This window comes from Mauremys reevesii, linkage group 26 (assembly GCF_016161935.1).
Source record: "Mauremys reevesii isolate NIE-2019 linkage group 26, ASM1616193v1, whole genome shotgun sequence".
NCBI classification, from domain to species: Eukaryota; Metazoa; Chordata; order Testudines; family Geoemydidae; genus Mauremys; species Mauremys reevesii.
Window position 1 is genome coordinate 14,016,667 of NC_052648.1, and position 16,889 is coordinate 14,033,555.

Below are 16,889 nucleotides of genomic sequence, written 5' to 3' on the forward strand. Positions count from 1 at the left end.
TAAAAACAACTACCTAAAGGTGATAAAATCCACCCTGAACCATCTCTGGTCTTTCCCCAGTGCAACTAAGGTCTTAGGGTATTTGTTAAATCCAAATATTTCAATATGTGTGTTTCAATAACCATTTTAAATTCCAAAAAGTTTTTCTCTTGCCAGTCACCCAATATTTTGACATTCAGACCTTGTTCACGTATTTACAACATTACAAACTAATCTCTTGTAAATCCTTGCTTTGAAATGTATGAAGCAACCCAACAAAGAGCTCTATTTCTGTATCATCATCAGTATCATCATCAGTTTTGTCCTCCAAATGTATGTCTATTATTGTATGTTCTTCTATTTCACTGCAAAGTGATTGCTTTCATTGCATTCATGACACTGTAACCTTTGGACTGGTCACTTTGCACCATGTTGGACTTGCTTCCATGTTTGTTACACACAAATCTGGGTTTGCAGTTTGTGTACCCTTCCGTTCTGTCTTTATGCCATAGCATCCGTTTTAAATTAAATGCACTCTGATTTTTTTCACTGCATGCGAACGGTTAGGAAGCACAGATTTCACACACCCTGCAATTATCTGCTGTACTTTGCAAGAAATTAACTTAACGTTGAAATAACCTTGCTTTGACCTGGTTATCAGTTATACTACAAATAATTCAGTCTCTAATTAGTCCTGTTAACTGATCAAATTCACCTAATTTAGTTATTTTATGAAGGTCAGTGTTTTTTTGTCTTGCATGAATTTCAGTATTTTTGATGTTTTTAAATGAGATTGTCTTGTGGTTTCATTCCCCTTTCTGCTCCAGTTGCAGCGTGTTGCAGGGCCTGCCAACTGTGGTGATTTGGGGAATCTCTACAACTGATGAATTCTGTTCAGTGTTGTGGAGTTATGAAATTGCTGTATCATGGAGTGCCTCTGTCTGTGTGTTCTCCACTGCTGACCAGGCTTTAAGCCAGGGGTGGGCAAACTTTTTGGCCCAAGGGCCACATCTGAGTATGGAAATTGTATGGCGGACCATGAATGCTCATGAAATTGGGGGTTGGGGTGCAGGAGGAGGTGAGGGCTCCGGCTGGGGGTGTGGGCTCTGGGGTGGAGCCAGAAATGAGGAGTTCAGGGTGCAGACGGGGACTCTGGGCTGGGGCAGGGGGTTGGGGTGTGGGGGGTGGGGGGGTGAGAGCTCCAGCTGTGGATGCAGGCTCTGGGGTGCAGGCGGGTGGGACCGGGAGGGGGATCAGGGCTGGGGCAAGGGGCTGGGGCGCAGGAGGGGGTTAGGGGTGCAAGCTCTGGGCAAGGCTTACCTCAAGCAGCTCCTGGAAGCAGCGGCATGTTCCCCTTCCGGCTCCTATGCGGAGGTGCGCCAGGTGGGTCTACACCAGGGGCCGGCAACCTTTCAGAAGTGGTGTGCCGAGTCTTCATTTATTCACTCTAATTTATGGTTTCGCATGCTGGTAATACATTTTAACGTTTTTTAGAAGGTCTCTCTCTACAAGTCTATATATTACATAACTAAACTAGTGTTGTATTGTAACATAAACAAGGTTTTCAAAATGTTTAAGAAGCTTCATTTAAAATTAAATTAAAATGTTGATCTTAACGCTGCCGCCGGCCCGCTCAGCCCACTGCCGCTCAGGGGTTCCATCCCGGCTGCTGGACCCGCTCACCCTGCTGCCGGTCTGGGGTCCCGGCCCTGCCCACATACAGTGGGTACCTACCTTCTCCCTGGTTCTGGCCCATTCTCTTCTTCTCTCTGCACTGAACTGAGGGTGGGAGTGCACTGAGCACACGGCTGGGGGTGAAGGGTCTGGCCGGGAGCTAGAATGAAGGAGGGGGCTCAGGGTTGGGGCAGGAGGTTTGGGTGGGGGGGCACTTACCTGAGCAGCTTCCATTTGGTGGGAGGGTTGTGGGTGGGAATGTGGGGGGAGGGGTGCAGGAGCTCCCGTTTGGTGCTCAGGGTGGGGATGTTTGGCTCAGGCTTGCTGCACTCGGCCAGATGCTCCGGCCTGGGAGTGCGGACCCTGCGGCTTGCTACGCCGGCAGGATTTTTAATGGCACACTGGCATCCCGGCAGGCCCCAGCGTGCCATTAAAAATCAGCTCACGTGCCGTCTTTGGCACGCATGCCATAGGTTGCCGACCCCTGCTCTACACGCTGCCCCATCTGCAGACGCCACCCCTGCAGCTCCCATTGGCCCCATTCGCTGGTCAATAGGAGCTGCAGGGGCAGCGCTAGGGGCAGGAGCAGCGTGGAGACACCCCTGGCTGCCCGTACGTGTAGGAGCTGGAGGGGGGATGTGCCGCTGCTTCCAGGAGCCTCGTGGAGCAAACCCCCGACCCTGCTTCCCGGCAGGAGCTCAAGGGCCAGATGCAGTCATGGGGGCCATAGTTTGCCCACCCCTGCTTTAGGCAGTCCTACCTCAGACCAGGCACAGTGGTAGGTCATAGAAACATAGAACCTCAGGGTTGGAAGGGACCTCAGGAGGTCTTCTAGTCCAACCGCCTGCTCAAAGTGGGACCAAACCCAACTAAATCATCCCAGCCAGGGCTTTGTAGAGCTTGACCTTAAAAACTCCTAAGGAAGGAGATTCCACCACCTCCCTAGGTAACCCATTCCAGTGCTTCACCACCCTACTAGTGAAAAAGTTTTTCCTAATATCCAACCTAAACCTCCCCCTCTGCAACTTGAGACCATTACTCCTTGTTCTGTCATCTTCTACCACTGAGAACAGTCTAGATCCATCCTCTTTGGAACCCCCTTTCAGGTAGTTGAAAGCAGCTATCAAATCCCCCCTCATTCTTCTCTTCTGCAGGCTAAACAATCTCAGTTCCCTCAGCCTCTCCTCATAAGTCATGTGCTCCAGCCCCCTAATCATTTTTGTTGCCCTCCGCTGGACTCTCTCCAATTTATCCACATCCTTCTTGTAGTGTGGGGCCCAAAACTGGACACAGTACTCCAAATGAGGCCTCACCAGTGCTGAGTAGAGGGGAATGATCACATCCCTCGATCTGCTGGCAATGCCCCTACTTATACAACCCAAAATGCCATTAGCCTTCTTGGCAACAAGGGCACACTGTTGACTCATATTCAGCTTTTTGTCCACCGTAACCCCTAGGTCCTTTTCTGCAGAACTGCTGCCCAGCCATTCGGTCCCTAGTCTGTAGCAGTGCATGGGATTCTTCCGTCCTAAGTGCAGGACTCTGCACTTGTCCTTGTTGAACCTCATCATATTTCTTTTGGCCCAATCCTCTAATTTGTCTAGGTCCCTCTGTTTCCTAGCCCTACCGTCCAGCGTATCAACCACTCCTCCCAGTTTAGTGTCATCTGCAAACTTGCTAAGGGTGCAGTCCACACCATCCTCCAGATCGTTAATGAAGATATTGAATAAAACCGGCCCCAGCACCAACCCTTGGGGCACTCCACTTGATACCGGCTGCCAACTAGACATGGAACCATTGATCACTACCCGTTGAGCCTGACCATCTAGCCAGTTTTCAATCCACCTTACCGTCCATTCATCCAGCCCATACTTATTTAACTTGCTGGCAAGAATACTGTGGGAGACTGTATCAAAAGCTTTGCTAAAGTCCAGAAATAGCACATCCACTGCTTTCCCCTCATCCACAGAGCTGGTTATCTCATCATAGAAGGCAATTAGATTAGTCAGGCATGACTTGCCCTTGGTGAATCCATGCTGACTGTTCCTGATCACTTTCCCCTCCTTTAAGTGGTTCAGAATTGATTCCTTGAGGACCTGTTCCATGATTTTTCCAGGGACTGAGGTGAGACTGACTGGCCTGTAGTTCCCTGGATCTTCCTTCTTCCCTTTTTTAAAGATGGGCACTACATTAGCCTTTTTCCAGTCATCCGGGACCTCCCCCGATCGCCATGATTTTTCAAAGATAATGGCCAATGGCTCTGCAATCTCATCGGCCAACTCCTTTAGCACCCTCGGATGCAGTGCATCCGGCCCCATGGACTTGTGCTCGTCCAGCTTTTCTAAATAGTCCCGAACTACTTCTTTCTCCACAGAGAGCTGGTCACCTCCTCCCCATACCGTGCTGCAGAGTGCAGCTGTCTGGGAGCTGACCTTGTCTGTGAAGACAGAGGCAAAAAAAGCATTGAGTACACTAGCTTTCTCCACATCCTCTGTCACTAGGTTCCCTCCCTCATTCAGCAAGGGGCCCACACTTTCCTTGACTTTCTTCTTGTTGCTAACATACCTGAAGAAACCCTTCTTGTTACTCCTAACATCTCCGGCTAGCTGCAACTCCAAGTGTGATTTGGCCTTCCTAATTTCACTCCTGCATGCCTGAGCAATACTTTTATACTCCTCCCTGGTTATTTGTCCAATCTTCCACTTCTTATAAGCTGTTTTTTTGTGTTTAAGACGAGCAAGGATTTCACTGTTGAGCCAAGCTGGTTGCCTGCCATATTTACTTTTCTTTCTACACAACGGGATGGATTGTTCCTGCAACCTCAATAAGGTTTCTTTAAAATACGGCCAGCTTTCCTCGACTCCTTTCCCTGTCATGTTATTCTCCCAGGGGACCTTGCCCATCAGTTCCCTGAGGGAGTCGAAGTCTGCTTTTCTGAAGTCCAGGGTCTCTGTTCTACTGCTCTCCTTTCTTCCTTGTATCAGGATCCTGAACTCAACCATCTCATGGTCACTGCCTCCCAGGTTCCCATCCACTATTGCTTCCTCTACTATTTCTTCCCTGTTTGTGAGCAGCAGGTCAAGAAGAGCTTTTCCCCTAGTTGGTTCCTCCAGCACTTGCACCAGGAAATTGTCCCCTACACTTTCCAGAAACTTCCTGGATTGCCTGTGCAGTGCTGTATTGCTCTCCCAGCAGATATTGGGGTGATTAAAGTCACCCATGAGAACCAGGGCCTGCGATCTAGCAACTTCTGTTAGCTGCTGGAAGAAAGCCTCGTCCACCTCATCCCCCTGGTCCGGTGGTCTGTAGCAGACTCCCACCATGACATTACCCTTGTTGTTCATACTTCTAAATTTAATCCAGAGACTCTCAGGTTTTTCTGCAGTTTCATACTGGAGCTCTGAGCAGTCATACTGCTCTCTTACATACAACGCAACTCCCCCACCTTTTCTGCCCTGCCTATCCTTCCTGAACAGTTTATATCCATCCATGACAGTACTCCAATCATGTGAGTTATCCCACCAAGTCTCTGTTATTCCAATTACATCATAATTCCTTGACTGTGCCAGGACTTCTAGTTCTCCCTGCTTGTTCCCAATGCTTCTTGCATTTGTGTATAGGCACTTGATAACTCGCTGATTGTCCCGCTTTCTCGGTCTGAGACAGGAGTCCTCCCCTCTTGCAGTCTCCTGCTTGTGCTTCCTCCTGGAATCCCACTTCCCCACTTACCTCGGGGATTTGGTCTCCTTCCCCCAGTGAACCTAGTTTAAAGCTCTCCTCACTAGGTTAGCCAGCCTGCTTGCAAAGATGCTCTTCCCTCTCTTCGTGAGGTGGAGCCCGTCTCTGCGTAGCAATCCTTCTTCTTGGAAGACCATCCCATGGTCAAAGAATCCAAACTCTTCTCTCCGACACCATCTGCGTAGCCATTCGTTGATTTCCACGATTCGACGGTCTCTACGCTGGCCTTTTCCTGCCATAGGGAGGATAGACGAGAACACCACTTGCGCCTCAAACTCCTTTATCCTTCTTCCCAGAGCCACGTAGTCTGCAGTGATACGCTCAAGGTCATTCTCGGCAGTATCATTGGTGCCCACGTGGAGAAGCAGGAAGGGGTAGCGATCCGAGGGCTTGATGAGTCTCGGCAGTCTCTCCGTCACATCGTGAATCCTAGCCCCTGGCAAGCAGCACACCTGTCAGTTTTCCCGGTCAGGGCAGCAGATAGATGACTCAGTCCCCCTGAGGAGAGAGTCCCCGACCACCACCACCCTCCTCCTCCTCCTCCTCTTGGGAGTGGTGGTCGTGGAACCCCCATCCCTAGGACAGTGCATCTCATGCCTTCCAATCAGTGGAGTCTCCTTCTGCTCTGTTCCCTCAGGTGCATCATCCACTCCACTCTCTGCACTAGTACCTGCGGAGAGAACATGAAAACAGTTGCTCACCTGCATCTGTGTTTCTGGTACATGGATGTTTCTGGTACTCTTTCCCCTTCTGGAAGTCACATGCCGCCAATTATCCTCGCTGGCCTTCTGTCCCCGCTGCGTAGCCTGCTCTGAATCTTCAGAACATTGTGCCCGCTGGAGCTGATCCTGACGTCTATCCAGGAAATCCTCATTTTCTTTTATGGAACGCAGGGTTGTTGTTCGTTTCTCCAGACCTTGAATCTTCTCTTCCAAGACTGAGATCAGCTTGCACTTTGTACAGACAAAGTCGCTTCTATTCTGTGGAAGGAAGACAAACATGGGGCATCCTGTGCAGGTCACAACGGCAGATCGCTCAGCATCCATAGTCTCTTCCTTCTAAGAGCTTCCTTACTTGTGGCAGAAGCTACTCAGAGAAACCTGTGAGAGGGGGGCGTTGGTAGGCTCTCTCCAGGCGAACTCCCAGGCAAACTCCTTCTGTTTGCCTCTCTGCTGTTCGCTGCTCAGCTGGTTCGCAGCTGACTGCCTTTTTATAACAGTCAGGCCCAGCTGGAACAAAGCACTCCCAAATCAAACTGGTCAAACAAGGTCCTTAGAACCCAGCAGCCTCCTATTCAGGGAGAAGCCACTTCCTGCTGCTTGTCTGCTGGGGGCTGACATCAGTGGACAGCTCCCAAACAAAGCAGACAAAGGTGACCAAGCAGAGGTTTATAAAGGAATCAGAGAGGGAAGACAGAGCCATGCAGGGAGTTTTGGGCAGGAGAGAGGAAGGGGACAGATCAGCCAGGGTCAGAGAAGGTGGGCTGGGGAGAGAAGGCTCCATGTTTGAAAACACAAGCCATGCACTGCAGCAGAGGATCCTGGATGCCCCAGACGACTCTGACCCCAGCCCAACGAATGTTCTGGAGTGGTGAGGAAAAGGAGGCCGAGAAATGTGTGCAGTTTATTTCTGTACAGATCAGTGTATTTCTCATGTGATTAAAGGACAGTATTAGAATCCTGTGCAGAGTGGCTGTGCATTTCATGCATTATACCTGCCATGTGCCCCTTAAAGACATGAACTGTCTGCCCAAAATACCCACATGGCTGAAATTCTGGAAGACAGTGTGTTTAAACTATGGCGGGGGGGGGGGGGGGAGGGGTGTCTGAAGGCTCATCACTGTCCCAGGGCTGGGCAATGGGTCACTTGGCACAGTTCTCTGGAGGGGGTGCTAGAGAGAGGTTCTGCACACCAATTGTGCCTAGGGACCTCAAGACAGGGGCAGTACCTGGACTCTGCTGAAACTCTGAAAGCTTAAAACACCCAAGGATCCAGCAGCTGAATCCCCTCACAGCAGTCTGAGGAGCGGCCAAGTGGGAGCGCTGTCCTGGAACTGTAACAACAGGTGGAGGATTTTACATTCTCTTATTTTCTTTTTAATGTCAGTAGCTTCCAGTCAGGTTTGGAAACACTGCAGCAGCCTCCTCTGGTTCTCTGCCATGTTCCTTTCCAGTTCTTGCTGACTTCTTCCAAGAGAAAATTAACAAAATACAATGTGACCTTCCTGTCCTACAACTCTGTCGTCCTCCACAGATGCCGATGTTTCTTGTCTACTGTCCTCCTCTATCCCCTCCACGTGCCCCAGTGACCTCTCCCATCCCATCTCCTGATCATCCTTGCACCCATTCTCATCCACTCCCTTACTCTCCTCCTGGGCCTCTCTCTCTCTCCTCTGCCTCTTCCCCTCACAATACAAGCATGCTTTAGTCTCTCCCAAAAAACAAAACAAAACATCTCTCGCTTGACCTTACTTACTTCCCCATCTTCCTTCTCCCTTTCATCTCTAAGCCCTTTGAACACACTTGACAATTGTTGCCTCTCTTCCAATTCCTCTCCAATTTATTCCACTGAAATAGCTCTTACCAAAATCTCTGATGATCACTTCCAAGCTGAAGTTCAGAACCAGTACTTCATCCTTCTCCTCCTTGACCTGGCCGCTGACTATGACACCGTCAGCCATGCTCCTCTTCTTGAAATCTTGTTTTCACATGGCTTCTGTGACTCTGTCCTCTCCTAATTCTCCTCCTGCCTCTCGCTGCTCCTTCGGTGTGTCCTCTGAAAGACCCTTTTAAGGATTTTTAACAGAGTAATTAACCATTGGAACAACCTGCCAAAGATCATGGTGGATCCTCCATTACTACCCATTTTTAAATCAAGATGAAGTTTTCTGGCCTGTGCTGTACAAGAGGTTAGACTAGATGATCATAGTGGTCCCTTCTGGCCTTGCAATCTGTGAATCTCCTCCTCACCACCATCAACAACAACTTTCTAGGGGGGATTCTACAGGGCTCTGTCCTTGGTCCCCTTCTCTTTACACCTTATCTCTGGACAATCTCATCCACCAATACAAATTTAGTTACCATCTCTATGCTGATGATATGCAAATCTACCTCTCTACATGAGACCTGTCTCCTTCTGTCCAAACTCAAATCTCAGTCTGTCACTGAGACCTCCTGAATGTCTAGCCATCATTCAAGCTCAACATGGCTAAAACAGAGCGTCTAATCTCCCCACCACTCCCCAGTCTCTCCTTTCTTGATCGTTGTTAAAAACCCACCATCCTGCCTGTCACTCAACCTGGGTGTCATCTTTGACTCAGACCTCTCTCTAGATCCTCACACCCAGGTTATGTCTAAACTTTGCTGATTCTTTCTTCATAACATCTCTAAGATACAGCCTTTCCCAAGGGTGGCAGAGCCTTCCCAAAAGCAGGGGGATCAAGGGGCCACCCCCTGTGGTCCCACCCCTGCCCCTTCCCCAAGGCCCTGCCCCCAGCCAACCTGGAAGCCGAGAGAAGATGAGGAGCCTGTCCAGGATGGGGCCAAAAGCAGGCTCCCTACCCAGGTGGAGGAACACAGGCTCCCCACAGCTCTTACCCCAACCCAGCTCTGGCTGGTGGCCAGGGCCTTGGAGCCACAGCCCAGCCATAGTAAGAGCCACGCGGGCAGCTATAGGGGGCTGCGGTGTGGACCCTCCACCTGCCCACGGTGGGGACATGGGCTGGGGAGGCTGCTCGGACCCCCCACACCATGGCCAGGTGGAGGGTCTCCTGCAGCTCCCCACAGCTGCCTGTGTGGCTCTTACCATGGCCTGGCTGCAGCTCTGAGGCCCTGCCCCTCGGCTGAAACTGGGTCGGGATAAGAGCTGTGCAGTCAGCTGTGGGGAGTCAGCGTCTGGATCCTCCACCTGCACCTGCCCAAGGCTGGGCAGGGAGCCTGGGAGGCAGGGACTTGGGGAGGGGGCTGATTTAGACCCTACCCCAAATAAGGTGTCCCTGCGACTCCCACAACTGCCCAGGCTCCCAGGCTGGGCTCCACCAGCTGCTGGCCTGGCCGGGGGTGCGGTCTGGCGGGGAAGAGGAGGGGAAGGAGGCAATGTCCACCCTGGTGAAAAGTGGATGGGCCAAGCCCCTCCCTGCCCTCCAGCCCTTCCCTGTTCCAGTAGCACTGACCTTTCCCCTCCATCCACAAAGCTTAAACTCTGACCCAAACTCTCAGCATCTTGGGGTAAGTCTACACAGCACCTAGACACCCACAGCTGGCTTGTGCTAGCCAACGCGGGCTCTAGGTTTTGTGGGATGGAAGGGTCCAAGAGCTCAGCCTGCAGCCTGAGCCCTTCCAAGAGGCCTTGGAAGACTGGAGGAGGGCTGACAGCGCCGATCTTTAACAAGGGGGGAAAGGAAGAGCCAGGGCCTTATAGACCAGTCAGCCTGACTTTGAAGCTACTAGAGCAGCAATTCTCAAACTTCCTTGCACCATGAACCCCCTTCTGACAACAGAAATTACTGCATGAGCCCAGGAGGGGAGACCCAAGCCCACCCCAGCCCTGGTGCCCTGGGTGGGGGAGGGGGCCAAAGCTAAAGCCCAAGGGCTTCTGCCCTGGGCAGGGGGGGTGTAACCTTAGCCCCCGTTCCCAGAGCTGGAGCCCTCAGGCGTCAGCCCCAGGCAGTGGGGTTAGGCTTTGGCTTCAGCCCCGGGCGGTGGGGCCCGGGCTCCAGCAAGTCTAACACCAGCGTTGGTGACCCCATTAAAATGGGATCACGATCCACTTTGGGGTCCTGACCCACAGTTTGAGAAACCCGGTACCAGAGCAATGTATAAAACTTCCAATCTGTGAATACCTGGCAGATGAAGGGGGTAACACTAGCAGCCAGTATGGATTTACCAAGAACAAATCATGCTAAACCAGCTTGATTTCCTTCCTTGACAGGGTAGCTGGTTTGGAGAATGGGGGCTGCAGCAAGGCTTTTGACACAGTCCCCCATGACGTTCTGATAGGTAAGCTGGAGAAATGCCAGCTTGGCAGAACAACCATTAGGTGGTTAAAAAATTGCAAACAAAGAGTAACTATTAATGGAATGATGGCAGATTGGAGGGAGGTCTCAAGTGCGGTTCTACAGGGATCTGTTCTGAGTCTGATGTTGTTTAACATCTTTATTAAAGACCTGGCTGTAGGAACAGAAAGCACCCTGATCAAGTTTGCAGATGACACAAAGCTGGGCAGGGCTGCCAGCACTTTGGAGGATAGATCTAAAATTCAGAGGGTTCTTGATAAATTGGAGAACTGAGCTGTAGACAACAAAATGAAATTCAACAAAGACAAATGTAAGGTGCTACCCTTAGAGAAGAAAAAACAAATACACCAATACAGAGTGGGGATAACTGACTTGGCAGCAGCATGAATCAGTAGTTTGATGCTGTTGCAAAAAAAATAAATAAATGCAATTTTAGGTTGCATGAACAGAGGCATAGCATGAAAGTCACGGGAGGTGATAGTACTGCTCTACTCAGTGCTGGTTAGGCTTCAGCTGGAGTATGTGTCCAATTTTGGTCACCAATGTATAGAAAGGATGTGGAGAAACTGGAAAGGATCCAGAGGTGAGCTACAAAGATGATCAAAGGGATGGAATGCAGCCATATGAGCAAAGGCTGAAGGAAGTGGGTATGTTTAATTTGGAAAAGAGAAAATTGACGGGGGACAAGGTAGCGGTCTTCAAATATTTGAAAGGCTGCCATAGAAAAGATGGAGAAACGTTCTCTTTTGCCCCACAGGGCAGGACAAGAGGGAACAGGTTCAAACTACAGCCGAGCAGATTTAGTTAAATCTCAGGGAAAGCTTCCTAACTGTAGGAACAGTAGGGCAATGGAACAGACTCCTCGGGAGGCTGTGGACACTCCTTCACTGGCAGTTTTCAAAAGGAGGCTGGATAGTCATCTGCGTTGGATGATTTAGACACAAGAAATCCTGCATCTCAGAAGGGGTTTAGACTAGATGACCATTGTGGTTAGGGTGACCAGACAGCAAGTGTGAAAAATCTGGATGGGTTGGAAGGTAATAGGAGCCTCTGTAAGAAAAAGACCCCAAAATCGGGACTGTCCTTATAAAATTGGGACATCTGGTCACCCTAGTTGTGTCTAAGGCTACACAGCAATGAGACAGCCCCGCACACCCAAGTCGGCTGTCATGGGCCAGTCTCTGGCTTTTCTTTGCTCTATAGACATACCCTGTGATCTCGACTATTGCAACATCTTTTTCTCTGGCCTTGACAAATGCATTCTTGCCTCATTCATATCTTTCAGAATGCTGCTGCAAAGATCATACTCCTAGACCGATGCTTTGGCCATGTCTCTCCTCCTTTTGCATCCGTCCATTGGCTTCCCCTTCTCTATCACATCAAACATAAACTGCCTGTCTTCACATTCAGTGCCCTTCACAGCCTGTCCCCACCCTACCTAGCATCTCTAGTGTAACCCGTGTTTCCAATGGGAGCTCCTTCCGCAATGGATTCCCTGGGTACCCACTGCTGCAGAGGCAGACTGAGGCGACAGCGCAGCGGTCAGGCACCCCACGTGTACAGGCTGAGGACATTGCAAACAGGGCTGGTGATTTGCTAAGAGAAGGGGAAATGAGAGTGGAATTAATACAACAGAGCCACTTAAACCGACAGCGGCTTAGGGAAGTGGTTTGCACTAATTCATTGATGTCTCCCTGTTCTTCAGAAGTGGTTTAAGAGGATTATGGCTCAATAGCCCACTCCTCACCCTGTCTATCACCATCACCACCACCCTGCAGGCCATCAGACATCCATGTGCTGCCAAGTTAGGGGAGGGCTGGTTGGAGGGGTCCTGGCACGTCTCTTGGGCACTGGCATTGGTCAGATAGCAGAGCCCCAGCAGCAGGCCTTGCCTTGTTCTGCCGTCTTGGAGCAGCTGTGCCACTGCTCTGGGCCGCGATAGCAGTGAGCCACAGCTCTCTGTCCCCTCCCTCTCACTGCTGGAGTACTCCGCCTGCAGCACGGCTACTCCCTCCCCAGTAGGCGGAAATGCCTTCAGCTGGAATCGAAACAAAACTGCAGTCTCCTCTAGTGGAATACCAAGCCCCACATGATAGGAATGGGGCTTGGAGCATTGCTTGGTGCCACTCAGTGAAGGAATGTGTTGAAGGAAGCCAGTGGCTGCAGTATGGCCCAGGGAAGCACACTGTGAAAGGGGAGGGCAATGAGCAGGATCCCACTTTCTGTAGCGTGGTGAGCAACAAAATACTCCAGGAAGAGGGAAGAGTGAGAGCGTCACTGCCGGGGCCTGGCCAAGCAGTGCCCAGGTGGAGGGAGTAGCGGTGGAGGGATGGCCTGCAGGGTGATGGTGATGGACAGGGTGAGGAGTGGGCTATTGAGCCATAATCCTCTTAAACCACTTCTGAAGAACAGGGAGACATCAATGGATTAGTACAAACCACTTCTCTAAATCGCTGTTGGTTTAAGTGGCTCTGTTATATTAATTCCACTCTCATTTCCCCTTCTCTTAGCAAATCACCAGCCCTGTTTGCAATGTCCTTAGCCTGTACATGTGGGGTGCCTGACCACTGCGCTGTCGCCTCAGTCTGCCTCTGCAGCAGTGGGTATCCAGGGAATCCATTGCGGAAGGAGCTCCCACTGAGACAGAGATTATGTTCGCTTAAGCTGCCATTACCCTGCAGTGTTTAATTATACAGTCACCCACAGCATAACTGCTTTTTGGGACTCTCTTATTCCCAGTGACCCTACCATGGAACTCACCCCACTACAATCCTCTCTGTTACGGTTCTTATGCCTGGATGGCCACTGGCTCTTTTGGCATGTCTTCCCTTCCCGGGACTGTGGTGCTCTGTCTGTTGGTTTGGTCTCATTTTGTTGTTTGTTTAATAATTTTTGAATGAGAAGAAACCCAACAGTTCTGGAGCATGGACCAAGCAGGAATCCAAAAGCTTGGTCTGCATTACACCTCACCATAGAAACCTTGGCTAACGCTAGCACCTACAGATTCCTTCCTTCCTTTTCTTTTCTTTTTTTCTTTAAAGAAGGTTAAATATAGTATAATCCTCGGAGGAGAGCAACTCCTGTTGTAAAACTTGGTGTCCAGCATAAAAATTACCCAGCACTTTTACTAAATCAAGACCATTCTGGAAGAAACAAATAATGAGGTGTCAGCATCCTCTGTCTGGAGGGAGGGAAAGAGCTGGGTTCTTACTAAAACAGCTTCCTACCTTTGGATTGGTACAGCAGAAAGAGAACATTTATGCAGACTCATTCTCGTAACACAGAACAAGGGTTCATTGCGGGGGGATCACTGCATCACCAAATGCACAGAGGGAGGAAGGGAGCAAGTCTGTAAAGAAGGGAGAGTGTCCTGGCAAAGAGTGTCTGTCTGGTGAGTGTCTCGTGGCCTGTAGCCCTTGCTTTGACGGTGTCTTCGGGACGGTTGTGCAATGCGGTTGCCAATGGCTCCTCACACAATGGAAATTACATTGACTTTGAGCTTTGTCAGGGTGAAACAAAGATTTCAGCTCCTTTGCCCACAAGTTTATCTGTGCAAATAGCAAAATCCCTTCCCCAGCCTATGTGGCTGGGCTGAGACCGGGGGAAAGAGTAGTCGAGTCCCTTGGGGGGAAGCTTTCCCTAGTAAACAGGGTCATTTTACAGCTGAGTCAGAGCTTTTGACACAGGCTGCGCTGTAAGAGAAGGTGGGTCTGAGTCGCCTTCCCCTGACTGTACTTGGTTTTCTGACACTCAGCAGCCAGCCTGCCCTGTTCAGGCAAGAGGCTTTCAGTCCACATCCTGCGTGATGGGGATTTTTTTTGTTTTTTTTTCCTTCTCATCCTGGTTTCCTACTTAGTTAATTCAGCAGGGATTCTCCCCTTCCCTCCACCCCCCAGTTTGCTGTCCTCGCCTCAGAGGCGGCATCGAGAATATCTTATTTGGAGTTAATCATCCCCTAGACAGAAGGGTCTGGGTAAGCATCGGCAGGGGCAATGGACTGCAGCGAAGGCTTGACGATCTCTCAGTTTTAGAGCTGATGGAGAAAGGCAATTCCATTTCACAGAGGATTTCGAAATTTGGTTTAATTAGGAACAAAACCCCAAAATGTTTAGATTCTCCAGATGGGAATGGCGCCCCACTTCCGGGCTGTCCGGCTGCTGGGCTGTGGACCTGGGAGCCAAGGGTCCCCAAAAGCCCACCATGCAGGGCAAGTTGGCAGTAAACCAGGCAGGCTTCCATCAGAGCCCGGCCTGAATTCCATCCAACCTTCAGCAAAATCAGACTGTCCGTGGGTTTGTCAGAAATGTTCTAACCAGCTCTACTCTGATTTGACTGTTGTGGCATGTTTGATATCACTCAGATTCAGCACCTTTGGAGATGTATTTGCTCTCTAATTCAGTGAAAGAAATGTCTCCTGCTGGCAGAGTGAACAGGAACTCCTGCTTCCTCTCAGCTCCCTGCCCAGGTCCCAGAGCCAGCTAGACTGGATTGCAGGCCTAAAACAAAACCTCTTAATACAAGAGAGAAAGCAATAAATCCTGCACAAACTGTCAGGCAAGAAGATGCTATCTCATTTGCATTGTAAGATTCCAGTAAACATCGCTTAGAAAGATCGGCACTCAATGTCTAAGGGGCCTTGTCTGCCAGCAGCAGCCTGCCCTTTGCTGCTGTTTGGAGAGCAGCACTCTGCTTTGAGCGCTTAGTCAGGTGTTCCCCTCTGCACATGCAGATGTGTTAGCACTTCCCATATGCTTGGTTAGTGTTAAAAAAAAAACATGCTCTGCATTTTTAACCAGTTTTTATGAGGCCTTGTGGGTTATTGTTATAAAGCACCAGGTGCATTTATAGGATGCAAATAATGAGAAGCCGAACACACTATTCCTATTTCGCTCCCACACATGCATTAGCTCTTGTGTGCCACTGCCTAATCACCTCTTTCCTCTTCTTCCTGTAGTGGCTGAAGGATCCTGGCCCTCGTAATGAGAAGAGGACCCTCTTCTGTGACATGGTGTGTTTTCTGTTCATTACTCCCCTGGCAGCAATCTCGGGCTGGCTGTGTCTTCGTGGTGCCCAGGATCACTTGCAGTTCAACAGCCGGCTGGAAGCCATTGGACTGATAGCACTTACTATTGCACTTTTTACTATCTACGTCCTTTGGACACTGGTGAGTGAACAGCAAAATGCCACCCAGTGCCTGAGCCCAGGGCCCTGTTACATTTAAAGGTGTTTCTCAGTTACGGGAATTCAAAGCAGAGTATCCCAGGAGGATAGTTTGTGTTCCCAGAGCTCAGTCATGGCTGTGTCTGCAGTTCCTCCATAGCTGCCCAGCCCTTAGTCCAAACCAAGAGGCACATCGTTGGCTGTTCCCATTAAATACAAATAAATAACATTTTAAAATGTAATCTGCTGAGGTCAATGACACTTGACAATGAGTTTCTGCCCGTGCATGCTAACTCACTGCACATCATCAGGAACGTCTGCAGATGGACATTAGGGCAACATGCCCTTTTAGTGCAGTGTGTGCAGTGTGGGATGTAGAAGTGGACAGACCAAGCCTGACATTAGCATGGGGACCGGTGTGGTTAGCAAGCATGGGGAGAGGAGTAAGAAGCCCAGCTGTTCTTTGTCTTCCTGTTTTCAAATAAAAATCCCTGAATCTTGGCACTATGGTAAAAACAATACTGTGAATAAAATACTGTCTGAGACACCATAAGAGCATAGGAATCTGCACTCCTGTCAGCCTGGTCAAAGGCTGTGTAAAATATAGCAGTGAGGTATAGTCAGGCTCTGTCTAAGAGCAGCACTGTTATGGCGAAGAGGGAAAAGGAGCACAAGCGTATAGAATGGTTTGTGGGACTCCTCTTGGAGATCAGCTGGGGTCACTGAAATTCCAATAGGAAGCTATCAAAAGGATTTCTTAAAAGCTCTGAGAAAATGGCCAGGGGCCACAAAGTGGTCTGTTTAAAAGTCAGACTCCAGCCAAGCTGGAGGAGACCTGCCCTCCTCTTCTCACTTGAGAAATTGTAACAGTAAGTCTCTTGTAGCAGAGAAGTCCTTCCTTCTTCGAGTGATTGCTCATGTCCATTCCACTGTAGGTGTGTGCGCTCGCCACATGCACCAGTGCTAGAAGTTCTTCTTCGAGTGCTTGCTCATATCGATTCCAATTAGGGTGTGCGCGCGCCGCGTGCACGTTCGTCGGAAGATTTTTACCCTAGCAACACTCGGTGGGTCGGCTGGGCGCCCCCTGGAGTGGCGCCGCTATGGCACCAGATATATACCCCGGCCGCCCCATCCGCCCCTCAGTTCCTTCTTACCGCCCGTGTCGGTCGTTAGAACAATGGAGCGCGGCTTAGCTGACCTCCACTTCCCTAGCTACTCGTAGTTCTCTCGTTCCTTGTTGTGTATATAGTTAAAAACTTTTTATATAATTCACTTTAGTTTATTACTTTATAGTATATTTAGTATAATAATAGTTAAGAGGGGT

General features: G+C 50.0%; 1 protein-coding gene across 3 annotated transcripts in view; it reads left to right on the forward strand.

Annotated features, from left to right (window-relative positions):
- MARCHF2 (membrane associated ring-CH-type finger 2) overlaps nucleotides 1-16,889 on the forward strand; it is an 87,816-nt gene that overhangs the window by 56,749 nt on the left and 14,178 nt on the right. For all 3 annotated transcript variants that reach the window (XM_039515667.1, XM_039515668.1, XM_039515669.1), the window contains one exon: nucleotides 15,360-15,569. In XM_039515667.1, coding sequence (XP_039371601.1) covers nucleotides 15,360-15,569 — 210 coding nt within the window. The remainder of the gene's footprint in view (nucleotides 1-15,359; nucleotides 15,570-16,889) is intronic.